At 43.7% G+C, this 14,393-nt stretch overlaps 1 protein-coding gene across 1 annotated transcript; it reads left to right on the forward strand.

Annotated features, from left to right (window-relative positions):
- Positions 1–4,944: 4,944 nt before the first annotated feature.
- LOC123161942 (ethylene-responsive transcription factor ABI4-like) lies at positions 4,945–8,254 on the forward strand. The gene is made up of 3 exons (XM_044579752.1): positions 4,945–5,235; positions 6,282–6,290; positions 7,862–8,254. The coding sequence occupies exons 1-3, from the start codon at positions 4,945–4,947 to the stop codon at positions 8,252–8,254; spliced, it is 693 nt and encodes a 230-aa protein (XP_044435687.1).
- The last annotated feature ends 6,139 nt before the right edge of the window (positions 8,255–14,393 follow it).

The raw sequence follows: 14,393 nt of genomic DNA on the forward strand, positions 1-14,393 counted from the left end.
AGTAGCGTGGGTTTATAACCCACGCTACTACTATCAACTTAGTAGTAGCGTGGGTTTATAACCCGCGTTACTACTAATTAGTAGTAGCGTTTGTTTTTAAACCGCGCTGCTGATAAAATTCTGTGTATAAGGTTTTCCCTAGTAGTGGGTCTCTCTTAATTTTGTCCTACACTACTAAGCGGGAAGTTGCGTCGTACACAACTTTGGCATAATTGATCCACAAACTCTATAAAGTATACACTACTACAAAACGAGCTAGCAGTGGTGGATGACAAGTATATGCGTGCCACCGAAACATTTAGCCAATGACTAACATGGTAAGAATTTATTAGTGGAGGGAAGCATGTTTTGCTCGTTAGTGCACATCCAATACCTGTTGTCAGCCCTCTTTTATACCCACCACTATTGTCAGCCATCTTTTGTACCCCCCATTGTCTAGACGAAATAGCGGTGGCATGTACCTATCAGTGCCCGCCAATAATGTGACCCCACCTATAAGCCTTTTCCCAGTAGTGATAGCATTTTCATCTGTTAGGAGGATTCACCACTATAATAGAATAAGATACAAGGATCAAGCACCTAAATATCATCAAAGTCCATACTCTCATACTTACAAATAGGTTGTTTTAATATAGATGAACAATGTTCAACCTTTAGATGTGAACTAAAATGACCACTAACTAGCAATCAATGATGGCTTCACTAGTTTCAGTCTGTACAGCGGTATGAAAGTTGATCTATATACATATTTCTCGGGTTGGTCGCATCCTTGAATTCTGGTAGATCGGTCATTCTTAACATCACCAGAAATATGAAAATGATTGAAAAAACTTATAGTATCTCCTATAAGGTAATATCTACAGTACAGTACGGTCTTCAAGATACTAATTTTATTCATCTCTGAGAGCCTTCTGTCACAATCTACCCAGCAACGGACGACTAGGAGGCTCTCTTCACCCGACTGTAGAGATCATGCGCCTTGGTTCCACATGTCATGGACACACGCTGACTATAGAGATCACGCGCCCTTGGGCCACCCATCATCGAGCTTCCAACTGGGTCGCCCGGTTGCGAGCCGTTCGGTCAGATCAGATGGCCCGGAGCCGCCCCACGAGGCTCCTGCCGCAAGCCAACTGGCAATGGATGGGCAGGAGCCTTTCCTCACCCTCAAAAAGCCCAGGATGGCGCGCACTTTAGCATTCTTTATATAGGAATAATGGGTTAATTGATTCAAAATGATTTACCGGAATCTTTGTGATTTAAATAATTGATAACGATCATTTTTGGACTATCCTCCACTTATAGTTCATAACGTTTTTGCAGGCTCATCACAGTTTTTATATGTTTGGTGTATACAATGTAATAATGCGTCAATTCTCCATCATTATTTACGGGAATATTATGGAAGATGTTGTTTTTTCCTCTTTAACTTGACGAAGTAGTAAGAAAATAGTATTTATACCCATATTAGTTGTTATATTTAATTTTTTTTGATATATTTAGATATGTGTTGTCTATGAAGTGTTCTCGTTCTTTTTGACAAGTACTATTGTATGTTATGGATTCTTGATGTGGCAAACAAATTGTATTCCTTTAGTGATGTTGCTTAAATGAGTACAATGTGATTAAGCCTTTTAAAATTGTACTCTATTGGACAATGTTATTTGTTCATCTTTTAGGAAGTGTTTACCATTATGGCTCATACAAATAAAATTATGAAAAATTGATCCTAAAAAAGGCATGATTAAATTCTTTTCTACAATTGTGATATTTTATTTAAAACAAAAATTGTATTGTTTACTAGCCATAATGAGAACATCCAGGAAATCATAAAAAGAAGTTAACCATTTCAAAGTTTGATCACAATAAATAAAGATGGTGCCCTCGCATATGCGAGGAACACTTTGCAAGTGTCATCTAAAAGAAAACTTGGTAATTGTCTATTACGTTTGAGAAAAATTCAATTTTTCTATATTCCTAAAAAGTTCATTCCCACTAAAAGCAAAGTATTCTTAAAAAGTTAATCCTCACCACAAGCAATTTTCTCAACATGCGCAACCCTCCACCTCAAAAAGTGTTCAATGTCAGCATTCACTATTTTTTAGCCATGCATCACATCAACTACCTTTAAGTCTTACAACATGCACTCACCAACCTCACCAAGACATGAATATTTGCCACATCACAATTAGTCATGTGCTTATCGAAGTAATGCATCTTAGGAAAACTCATGTCATTAGCATGCCATCTTATTGATGTGGTACAGAATACTAACTCAAACTGACATTATATATTGATCTTTATGGTGTGGATTAAAGAGTAAAAATATGAATTGACGAATGCAATACGTGCATACAAGTATTGGCTAGTGTGTCCTCTATCTGTAAATACTAAGGGCATCGAGGTGTCTTGGAGTAGCAAGCCATCCACGATGTACCCATTTGTGGATGCATTGGATTGTCAGAAATCCCGCCAACTGGATGCAAAGCAGGGGGAGGTGAGCAGGCTTACGAACCCCCACAACGTACTAGTTCAGCACCCCGGTCCAATCAAAATATTCTCTCGAGCACGCGCCATCTCCGGCGCAACTGCATCTCCACTCTGCATGCTGCATTCAGGCCGACCTAGAGGGGATGCGACCGGTCACTAGAGCCATCATTGAATGGGAGTGCTGCCCGAGTGCCCCACCCCGTCACGTCATGGTCTCCACGCCTCTTCAATGCCGGAGAGACGTGACCGGATGGGGTGATGAGATGACTATCTACAGCATTGAAGTCGGCTGCTCATCTATCTGTGTGTCGACATTAAACAGACGTGACAGCCGAGAAACCACTCCAGTGTCCGCACTGAAACAACTTGATGTTTGGCTTGGTCGATGCCCTTTATTTATACATGGCCGCGCACAACATGATCCGCACCACACCACGTCCATTTTTGTTCCTCTGTGCACCACCTTTGCCACGACAAGCTCTAGAGCAAAGTGGGAGACCCTCTCGGCAGAGAAGAAGCACAAGTTGGCCAGGCTTGCGGCTGACTAGCAGCACCGTCATGTGTGACGAATAGAGGCTGGTTCGCCAGAGGTGAAACACGACGACGTGACGATGAGCCGGCGCCCCCGCTCACACAGGTCCATGGCAAAACCACACTTCAACATCATCATGACGGAGGAGCAGCCGACACCACCAGTGTTGATGTTTTGGCTGGCGCCGGAGGAGCAAGGCTAAAACCTTTCCAACCTCCCGCACTACCGGCAGGCTGAGGGCCAAAATCTATGGCGACTTTGCAAGCAGGGAGGCCACGGCGGCCATGGCCTCGGAGGAGCTGAACTTCGTCGAACAACAGGTAGCGCTCTACGGGAGCACGTGCAGCGCTCGTGCCGGCTGCAACGCCATAACGTTGGAGGCGGGCACGACGGCTTAGGCGATCGCAAACGGGAACGGTTACATTGGCAGCTCCGCGTCACCCGCGGTTCCCGTCGGTCCACAAGGACAACGAGTCCGGCACGTTCCACATCCATCTTGGACGTCAAATTGACTGACGACATCCAAGCAACGCAATTCGACAAGGAAGAGTAGGACATAGGAGAAGAAGGGGTCCGTATCCCATGTGGGCATGCCCGTGTCCCATTTCTTACTCTTCATCGCCGGTGAGCCACAACTTCACTTCATGGAGCTCAGGCCCGGCAAAGATGCCGGACATGGGGAAGACGGGACATGGAACAAGGACGCCTCCACGACTGCGAAGATTTAGACTAGATTAACATTTTATGTTAAAAAATGTCATGTACACTTTTTAAAATGAAATATGCAAAAAATGTCATGAATTTAGACCGGTTTAAAGGATCATCCAGTTTGTTCAAATACCGTTTAAAGTGTGTCCGGACGTTTGATGGATAGGGTTGAATGGCCAACTCCTGTTTCACTGTCCGTGGACAGATACTAATGTCCGTTTTGGGGGATAGCATTGAAGATACCCTAGAGCCCTTTTTCTTGAAAAACTCTAGAATGCTATAAGACTTTTTGGAGATACATTTAAGGAAATGATAAAAATAGAAATACCGAATATTAATCTGATAATCTGACTTGAGATGTTTTTTTATCAGAAAAAATAATTTAATTTATTTTGAAAATTACTTAAACCGTTAAATTCCTAACTTGGCAATGATGCTTAGCCACGTTGGAAAGAAATGCAATGGAAGAAAAGACAACATTCGTTTAAGAAAAGACAAACTTCACACAATATATGTATAAGTAGTAGAAAAGTGTGGTTCCCATCAGCTAAGCACCCGTAATCTAGGTCTGATCACCTCATCCTCATCCGGGGCATCAGACGATAAGCTAGACTGACATGAAATGTGCCCGTATCCGGTGCCTTTCAGGTACGAGAGCACGCGCTCGACCGAGGAGACGCATGCATCCGCGCGAGAACAGAAACGGCAAAGCGATGAAAGCAGTAAAATCAGCAATGCAAGCTGTACTAGTGTACTTAATCCCTTTACGTACACGCCATGGTATATATCTTTTGTCGTGTTCCGTTCTAAGCGAGGACGCGCGAGAAAGCAGCCGCATGACCAGCAACGTGTATACGAGTATAAGCTATACTCTCCGTCCCATAATATAAGAACGTTTTTATACTAGTATCAAAAAGCGTTCTTATATTATGGGACACAGGGAGTAGGAGATATACAACCAAAACAAAAGTTAAAAATAACAATGCAAGCTTTACGTGCACGCCATCATATGTATTTTTTGTCAGTCTTTATAACCACTCTTCATTCCTGGTGAGGCGGCGTGGTTCCAATGAAGCTGAAACGTACGTACGCGACGCACGGCATGATGCCGGCTGGGTAAGCTGCGCAAAACCCGCTATTAAAATCCATCATCTTGCACACATCCGACATCCACCTCAAAGGGCATCCACCTCCGTTTGACTGTCGTAATGGCCATGGCAGCCGCAGCGGCGGGTGAGAACAGCAAGTTAACTGGAGTGAGAAAGAAGGGGGCGGGCAAGTTCGCGGCAACGATCAAGCACCCGGTGACGAAGACACAGTTGTGGCTGGGGACGTACTCTTCCCCCGAGGTCACCGCGTGCGCCTACGACCTCGCGGCTAGGGAGTTGAAGGGCATAAAGGCAAAGCTCAACTTCCCCTACCCTCCGCCGGCCAGACTGGTTAAGGAGGTGATCGCTTCACCGAGGCACCGCTGCCATGGTCACGACACACCGCTCTTTGAAGTCGTTATAAGGGAATCATGGAACATCTCAACCAGCCCACTTGTTTCAGTAGGCATTGTTGCTATTTTTATGAGTAAGGAATCTTTCATGTGAAAATCAAATAATGTTTACACAAGAACAGCAATAAGTACTCTCCACAAAACCAAGGAATTAAGAGAGAGAACGGTTATACAAATCTGGGTGAAGGAATCAACCCGAAATTAAACAATCAATCGACCACTTCACCATTCTATAACTTAAATTGGCGTTTAACTTGTTATATTACAACATGGGCAGATTCAGTGTCAGAATATGGTGCCCACAAATATTTGGAACGCAGTCCACAACCTAGTCCAGCACACATCTAGTCTTCATGTCTACTATAGTCAATATATAAATAAATCGAGACACTTCCACTCTAAAAAGTTAAAAACAGATGAAAACATGCGCAATACAACTAGGCCATGAGCAATTGAAAAAAAACCTTAGTCATGAATTCAATGCCACTGGTGGCCGCAAAAGCGGCTGAGCGAGCATGCGGAACAATAGAGGGTTAGGTCTGTGAGGTAGCGAGTGGAGTTCAGTAGCTGCAGGTGACATGAGGTCGTGTGTTGTCGCTTGGTGTGAGCTCACGGCTATTGTGTAAAACTATTGTTAAACTATCTGTATAATACTTTTGGTAAATTCGCATCCGATATGCCAGAATTATGATGCATCAGGACTTCAATAACTTTTTGTAACGTGGTTGACAGAAAAAAAATTGCTACCCGTTGTGATGTTGTCTATGATTGCCCCCATATTGGTCAATTACTCAAATCCTAGATCCGCCGCTTTATTACAATCCTATTATAGCTACAAAAAACTTGCTTCATATATCCCATAAGGCCATAACCGTACAGCCAGGATACTAAAATAGCAGCCAGCGGCAAAAAAGAAAGATGTTAATCATACCTACTCACATTGCAAATACGAAAATCACTTGATAGATGAAGGGTACAAAAGTTTAACGTGTTTTTTGAGGGACATGTTGTGTCCATAAAATATGCTAGCAGTATTATTTGAAGATGAAGGACACGTTGGTGCTACAAAAATCCCTTGATGGAATCGTAATGAACACAACCATCCTAGGATTGAGATTATCAATTCGGTAAAATATACCCATCGTAGCCTTGCATTTACTGGTCAGTAGGAAAGCAGGTTGCTAAATTAATAACAACGGATAAGTGACACATTTAGCTCAAATTAAAGCAAGAGAGACTGACACAAGAAAGTAAACTGAAGAGGGGGCTTACATGTGCCTCATTGTTCTCCTCCACCTCCTGCAGCGGCTCCTCCAACTGCTTCATAAATACCAAAAAAGATAATAATAACTTGTTAGTTAGTACCAAGTTCAACCTGTGCAAATGCAAACTTAATCATGTTAACACTAATATAACATGGGCATGCTTTATGTAAGGTAGTCTCAATCCTAGGATGGTTGGTCCATCAATTAATTCCTAATTTTCTATTCATGATTAATCATATGAAACACTATAATGGTGAAGCACTTCAATAAATTCACAGCCAAACAAGATGAGAAATCTATCTATTAATTCCTCAGTCCCAAAATAAGCGTCGTTGCTTTGGTATAATGGCCAAATGTCTCTATTTTTTGTTCGATTTTCTGGAATATTGTTCCTTTTTCCTCTCTATTGTGCTTTTAGCCTATACTCCATCCGTCCCAAAATAAGTGTCGCTGATTTTATGAGGCAATGCTCAACTGCTATTCCCATGTTGTTCTGTGAAATGTATAGCTAATGGGTCCGTCATTATGGCATTCCCTATGATGACAATTTTATTAAAAGATGAAGGCTAATTTGATCCTACTAAAACAATTCGATGCCATCATAATGAGCCAAACCATCCTATGATTGAGGTCGTCAATTCGATCAAATATGCCCATCATAGAGCCTTGCATTTGGCGGTCAGAAGGAAAGCGGACTGGTAATTAGCAACAAAGAATACAGTTACACACTTGCATCGAAGCATGAGAGACTCAAGAAACTAAATGGAGAGAGAGCTTACCAGAGGCTCATCCTCCTCCTCCTCCTCTGCCTGCATCAGCTCCTGCAAATACTCATAAATATCAAAATAATAATAATAATAATAATAATAATAATAATAATAATAATAATAATAATAATAATACAGTTACACACTTGCATGAAAGCATGAGAGTCTATCACAAGAAAGTACAGAGAGAGGGAGCTTACTAGAGGCTGATCCTCCTCCAGCCCCACCTCCAGCAGCTCCTGCAAATACTCAAATAAAAAAATGTGTTACTTTGTACCCACTTCAACCTGTTTAAAAACAAACTAAAGCATGTTAAGACTAATATAACATGGACATGCTTAATGTATCCAAGGTAGAGTCCCAATCCTAGGATGGTTGGTCCACCAACTAAGTCCTAAATTTCTATTCATACTTTACTCATATGAAACAGGCAGTATAATGATGAAGCATTTCAATAAATTCACAGCCAACAAGATGAGGAATCTATTATGTACTAAAAGCACAAAAGGTGAAAGAACAATATTCTAGAAAGTCCAGCAAAAATTAGAGACATCTACGCATTTATGTACTTCATTCTCAATTAACCGTTAAACAACAGCCATTGGATCCCACAGCACCGCCTCCACTGCCGCCCAAGCTGGAAGTTTACTTTCCATTCCCCTTTGAAGCACCCGCCAGCGACACCCCACCGGTGCCAGCATATCCTTTCCTGCACATGCCGCTTCCGGCACGAGCACTTCTCAGCCTACAGCCGACGCGCGTGCACGCACCTGCTCCACAGCCACAGCAGCCGATCCGACGGATGGAGATCATGGCGCATGCAGAAAGCTGCTTAAGCTCCTCAAGTAAACCCCTAGAGGCTCCATCTCGCCACCTAGTGTTCAAGAAACCCAAGTTGTCCGTCGTTCTCGTCGCTCCTAGTGCTCCAACAGAAGGGACTGATGATAATTTCACCAAGCCGTGGTATTTCCCCGATTCTCCTACTGTTTAGCCTCGGCCGTGCACAATATGCACCGAGATCCCATAGTCGTGTGCCATCATAATCCAGAGGCAATCTGAATCTATATTGTTGGAAATATGCCATAGAGGCAATAATAAAATGGTTATTATTATATTTCTTTGTTCATGATAATAGTCTATTATTCATGCTATAATTGTGTTATCCGGAAATTGTAATACACGTGTGAATACATAGACCACAACGTGTCCCTAGTGAGCCTCTAGTTGACTAGCTCGTTGATCAACAGATAGTCATGGTCTCCTCACTATGGACATTGGATGTCATTGATAACGGGATCATATTATTGGGAGAATGATGTGATGGACAAGACCCAATCCTAAGCATAGCTCAAAGATCGTGTAGTTCGTTTAGCTAGAGCTTTTCCAAATGTCAAGTATCATTTACTTAGACCATGAGATTGTGCAACTCCCGGATACCGTAGGAGTGCTTTGAGTGTGACAAACGTCACAACGTAACTGGATGACTATAAAGGTACACTACGGGTATCTCCGAAAGTTTCTGTTGGGTTGGCATGAATTGAGACTGGGATTTGTCACTTCGTATGACGGAGAGGTATCTCTGGGTCCACTCGGTAATGCATGATCATAATGAGCTCAATGTGACCAAGTGTCTGGTCACGGGATCATGCATTACGGTACGAGTAAAGTGACTTGCCGGTAACGAGATTAAACGAGGTATTGGGATACCGATGATCGAATCTCGGGCATGTAACATACCGATTGACCAAGGGAATTGTATACGGGATTTATTGAATCCTCGACATCGTGGTTCATCCGATGAGATCATCGAGGAGCATGTGGGAGCCAACATGGGTATCCAGATCCCGCTGTTGGTTATTGACCGGAGAGGCGTCTCAGTCATGTCTGCATGTCTCCCGAACCCGTAGGGTCTACACACTTAAGGTTCGGTGACGCTAGGGTTGTAGAGATATTAGTATGCAGTAACCCGAAAGTTGTTCGGAGTGCCGGATGAGATGCCGGACATCACGAGGAGTTCCGGAATGGTCTGGAGGTAAAGAATTATATATAGGAAGTCAGGTTTCGGCCATCGGGAAAGTTTCGGGGGTCACCGGTATTGTACCGGGACCACCGGAAGGGTCCCGGGGGTCCATCGGGTGGGGCCACCTATCCCGGAGGGCCCCATGGGCTGAAGTGTGAGGGGAACCAGCCCCTGGTGGGCTGGTGCGCCCCCCTTGGGCCCCCTGCGCCTAGGGTTGGGAAACCCTAGGGGTGGGGGCGCCTCCACCTGGCTTGGGGGGCAACCACCCCCTGGCCGCCGCCCCCCTTGGAGATCCCATCTCCTAGGGCCGGCGCCCCCCCTAGGGGCCCTATATAAAGAGGAGGGAGGGAGGTAAGCCACACCCATGCTCTTGGCGCCTCCCTCTCCCCTTGCTACACCTCTCCCTCTCGCAGAAGCTTTGCGAAGCCCTGCCTTGATCGCTGCTGCATCCACCACCACGCCGTCGTGCTGCTGGATCTTCATCAACCTCTCATTCCCCCTTGCTGGATCAAGAAGGAGGAGCCATCTTCCCAACCGTACGTGTGTTGAATGCGGAGGTGTTGTCCGTTCAGCACTAGGATCATCGGTGATTTGCATCACGACGAGTATGACTCCCTCAACCCCGTTCTCTTGAACGCTTCTGCTCGCGATCTACAAGGGTATGTAGATGCACTCCTCTCTCTCATTGCTAGATGAACTCATAGATTGATCTTGGTGAAAGCGTAGAAATTTTTTATTTTCTGCAACGTTCCCCAACAGTGGCATCATGAGCTAGGTCTATGCGTAGTTCTCTTTGCACGAGTAGAACAGAATTTGCTGTGGGCGTAGATATTGTCAACTTTCTTGCCACTACTAGTCTTATTTTGCTTCAGCGGTATCGTGGGATGAAGCGGCCCGGACCGACCTTACACGTACGCTTACGTGAGACAGATTCCACCGACTGACATGCACTAGTTGCATAAGGTGGCTAGCGGGTGTCTGTCTCTCCCACTTTAGTTGGAGCGTATTCGATGAAAAGGGTCCTTATGAAGGGTAAATAGAAGTTGTCATATCGCGTTCTGGATTTTACGTAGGTCAGAAAACGTTCTTGCTAGAACCCTATTGCAGCCACGTAAAAACATGCAACAACAATTGGAGGACGTCTAACTTGTTTTTGCAACATGTGCCTTGTGATGTGATATGGCCAAAAGTTGTGATGAATGATATATATGTGATGTATGAGATCATGTTCTTGTAATAGGAATCACGACTTGCATGTCGATGAGTATGACAACCGGCAGGAGCCATAGGAGTTGTCTTAATTATTGTATGACCTGCGTGTCAATGATTCAACGCCATGGAATTACTTTACTTTATTGCTAAACTGTCGTGGAATTGTCACGGTAGATGTCCTTAGTGTCAGGACTTAGTGGCGAGGCCAACACATCTATGTGGTAGCTTGAGAGGGGTTGAGTGGGACGAGAGACGCAGGGCGGATCAACACGCAGACAAGGGTTTAGACAGCTTCGGGTCCCGGGAAACATTATCCGGTAATAACCCTACATGCTGTTTGTGGCTAGGTCTTATTATGCTCATGAGAGGAGTCGCCGTAAGCCGGCTCCCCCTTTGTGTCTAGCCCTGGATATTGTTTCTTGTTCCTTATCCCTCTTTGGGGAGCCCTGCCCCTCCTTATATAAGTTAGAGGGGCGGGTTACATGTGGAGTCCTAGTAGGACTAGCCTATCTTGTACTACAAGCCGGATTCAAGTCCGGGTCTTGATTCCTTATAAGGGAGATACTCCTCACGCCTTTCCTCTTAAGCCGGCCTATCATAACGTAAGCCGGCCTTCTGGGCCTTGAGCCTCCTGAGCCCTCGGGTCTTGTCGCTCCTCTGATCCACTTGCCAGGTCACTCATAAGTCGCCAGGATCGGGCGGGTCACTTAGTGTGTCGTCCAGTCAGGGCGGGTCATTAGTGAGTCGCCAAGTCCGGCCGGGTTATACTTCCAGTCGGGTTACACCGCGGGTATATCCCCAACATTAGCCCCCAACTTTAGCTTGGATTTATCCATGGTAAACTTACGCTGCAAAATAAACACAAGAACAAATTTGACAGGTTGTGCTCCGGGTTAAGAATTCTTGTAAACCGGCACCTGAACATCCTTAAGTCCTTGTCATTTCCTTCTTCTAGAAAATCCGGGTCAATAGACCAGCTTCACAATCAATTTGATGATGTTGGTTTCTCACAGAAAAATATTATGAAGAATAATCCACTTGAGTCGGCTTCCAAGGCGCCGGGTTAAATAATTTTGGTCTTCAAATACTCATCTGATATTCAGCCGGCTTGAAGATATAAAACTTGCCGGTTTATCATTACCCAAAAACTCCGGGTTACAAAAGACTGATGATGTCGAGTCATAATTGTTGTTGACACCGGGTCATGTAATCGATCTTCCTGATTTGCTCAAAACTAATAATTTGAAGATGTTCCTCTTTATATATGCATAATACCTGTAGCCCCCAAGTCTTAAGAGGAGAACATGGTGATAGCTTAAGACTTGCTCCAATATAAGTGTTGCAACCAAAGAAGAAATCTGGTTTGTTCATCTCAATCATTAGTCATAAACTGAATATTCCACATAGGTAGCCCCCAAGTTCCGGGTTGTCATGCTTGCAGCAACCTGGGACTTGTAATTGCCTTATGGTCATAAAAACATCAACCAGTGTAGCCTCCAAGGGCCGGGTCATTATGCAATAATGAGCAGGGACTTCATAAATATGATCATGTAGATTTGAACAGCAACGTGTAGCCCCCAAGGGCCGGCTCAGTAAGATAATATTGAGCTGGTACTTTATATACACTTCTTTGAAAAGAACATCATATAATGTAACCCCCATCATGGGGCGTGAACCCACGTCCACAAGGTTGAGAGCTTTGTGCTTTACCAATTGAGCAGTGGATCTCTTCAATAATAGATGAAAAATTGTGTACCTTGAATTGTTGACAAGAGCAATTGGTAGCCCCCAAGGGCCGGCTCATTTAAAATGTGATGAGTCAGGTCTTCAATAAATTGAGCAAAAATTGACATGGGACTTGTATATTCGATGTAATCTCGATTTGAATAATGTAGACCTCAAGTGCCGGGTTGTAAGCCTGCAGCAGCGACTCGGGTCTATTCCTTTCATTGTAGAATAAATCATATCCATTGATAAAATAATAGCCATTGCGCTGAAGCGACTTTGAAAACCTCAATCATAACACTAGTTATTGATAATCACAATAGAAATCTAGCCACGTTGGCTATTTAAGATTTGATCAATATAATCCGGTATGAAAACCTCAATCATTCAATATCATCATGAAAATCCAGCTAGTTTTGGCTATTAAAGATGTAAATACCTCATCGGTTGACAAGTAAATCCGGAGTTTAAATACATGGCGGCTCTTGGCCGATGACGACTTAATGTGCATTCATTGTAAGCCGGATTTTTTGTAACCCGGTGGCCTATAGCCCTTGAGAAAATCAATAATTGATAACCCTTTTGAGATACCAATGTCAATGATGAGCTTGGACTGAAGCATTTATATAAGTCATAATTCTGCAAATCTTGTACAGAGTTTAAACAACATATGCCCTGGCGACTTAACATCAAGAACCAAGGCAGGTAACCACCCAAATGTACTCTTATCCTGCACACAAGTAGATTACAGGATCCCTATGATCCTTTGAATGATACCGCCGGTTTATGTGACCCGAACAGTGAAGTTGACTCTGTAAGAGCCGACACATATGATATTTGTGACAACTCAAAAACTTGCGATTGTATAAAAACAGATAAAAATTTTGAGGCTTCTGATTCGAATACGATCTGTAAACCGTCCCAAAGGGGTTGAGCTAAGATTCGAATACGATCATATAGCCTATCCTGTGTCGATCAAAGTGGGTATCGACAGCTATGTTCTCTTTGGTTCGAATATGACCTATGTTTGAACAGGAAAACCCCCAAATGACCACTGTAATATTGAAATTGTACTGCCGGGTTGTATGACCTGGCTAATAAGGGTGATAACCCAATCCTTAGAAGCCAATGCTTTCATATAAATGATGGTTGTCATAAGCTGGCGACTTATAGTCAAAAGTCAAGCCGGTTAATCATAAAACACTTATATACATTTGAGATATAATCCCCAAAAGGTCTCAAGTTAAGTAATTGTGGCTACAATAAACTTTATCAGAGATAGAATAAAACTTTTTGAGGCTTCTGATTCGGATACGATCAGTAAACCTTTCCAAAGGGGTTAAGGTAAGATTCGAATACGATCATATAGCCCCCAGTGGCTTGGCGATGCCGATCAAGTGGGTATCGACAGCTATGTTCTCTTTGGTTCGAATACGACCTATGTTTGAACAGGAAGCCCCCAAGTGACCATAAGAGTTGTTTAACGACGCTGATTCGAATACGATCCACGTCGATTCCCAAAGGGGTTGAGATATGATTCGGATACGATCAAGAAGCCCCCAAGTAGGTTCAGCAGTTTGCTAATCAAAAGGGTATCGACAGCTATGTTCTCTTTGGTTCGAATACGACCTATGTTTGAACAGGAAGCCCCCAAGTGACCGTATAAATTTTGGCATTGCGCCGATCAAGAGGGTACTGATGGCTATGCCCGATGAGCAGGAAGCCCCCAAATGACCATAATAAGATAAGCCGTAAAGCAGGATACCCATGTTTTGAACCAGAATTTCTTAAACCGGATACTGAGATCCTCAAAGCTTTGTAAGGGACAAATTTACCTTGATCCGGATGTTGAACCGGTTTTGAGAGCTTCAAAGCTTTGCGGGAGAGAGATGTCTCTTGAACCGGATTTTAAACCGGAATTTTTATTTTGGACCGACAATTTTCTGACGGCCTTTAAATTTTCATCAGTATGGTAGTGTCCTCCGGAACCGGGTTATCATCCCCTCCCATGACCCGAAGTTCCCGAGTCATGTCACTGTAGCCCCCGAGTTTTAAGACTACTCGAGGAGTTGGCTTGAGACTCTCCATATTTGACCGTGATATAAACCGGTACGAGTCATTCAACATCTCAGTGACATAACTTGTCCTGCACTGGAGAACTTGCAAGCCAGAG

This window comes from Triticum aestivum, chromosome 7B (genome assembly GCF_018294505.1).
Source record: "Triticum aestivum cultivar Chinese Spring chromosome 7B, IWGSC CS RefSeq v2.1, whole genome shotgun sequence".
Taxonomy (NCBI): domain Eukaryota; kingdom Viridiplantae; phylum Streptophyta; class Magnoliopsida; order Poales; family Poaceae; genus Triticum; species Triticum aestivum.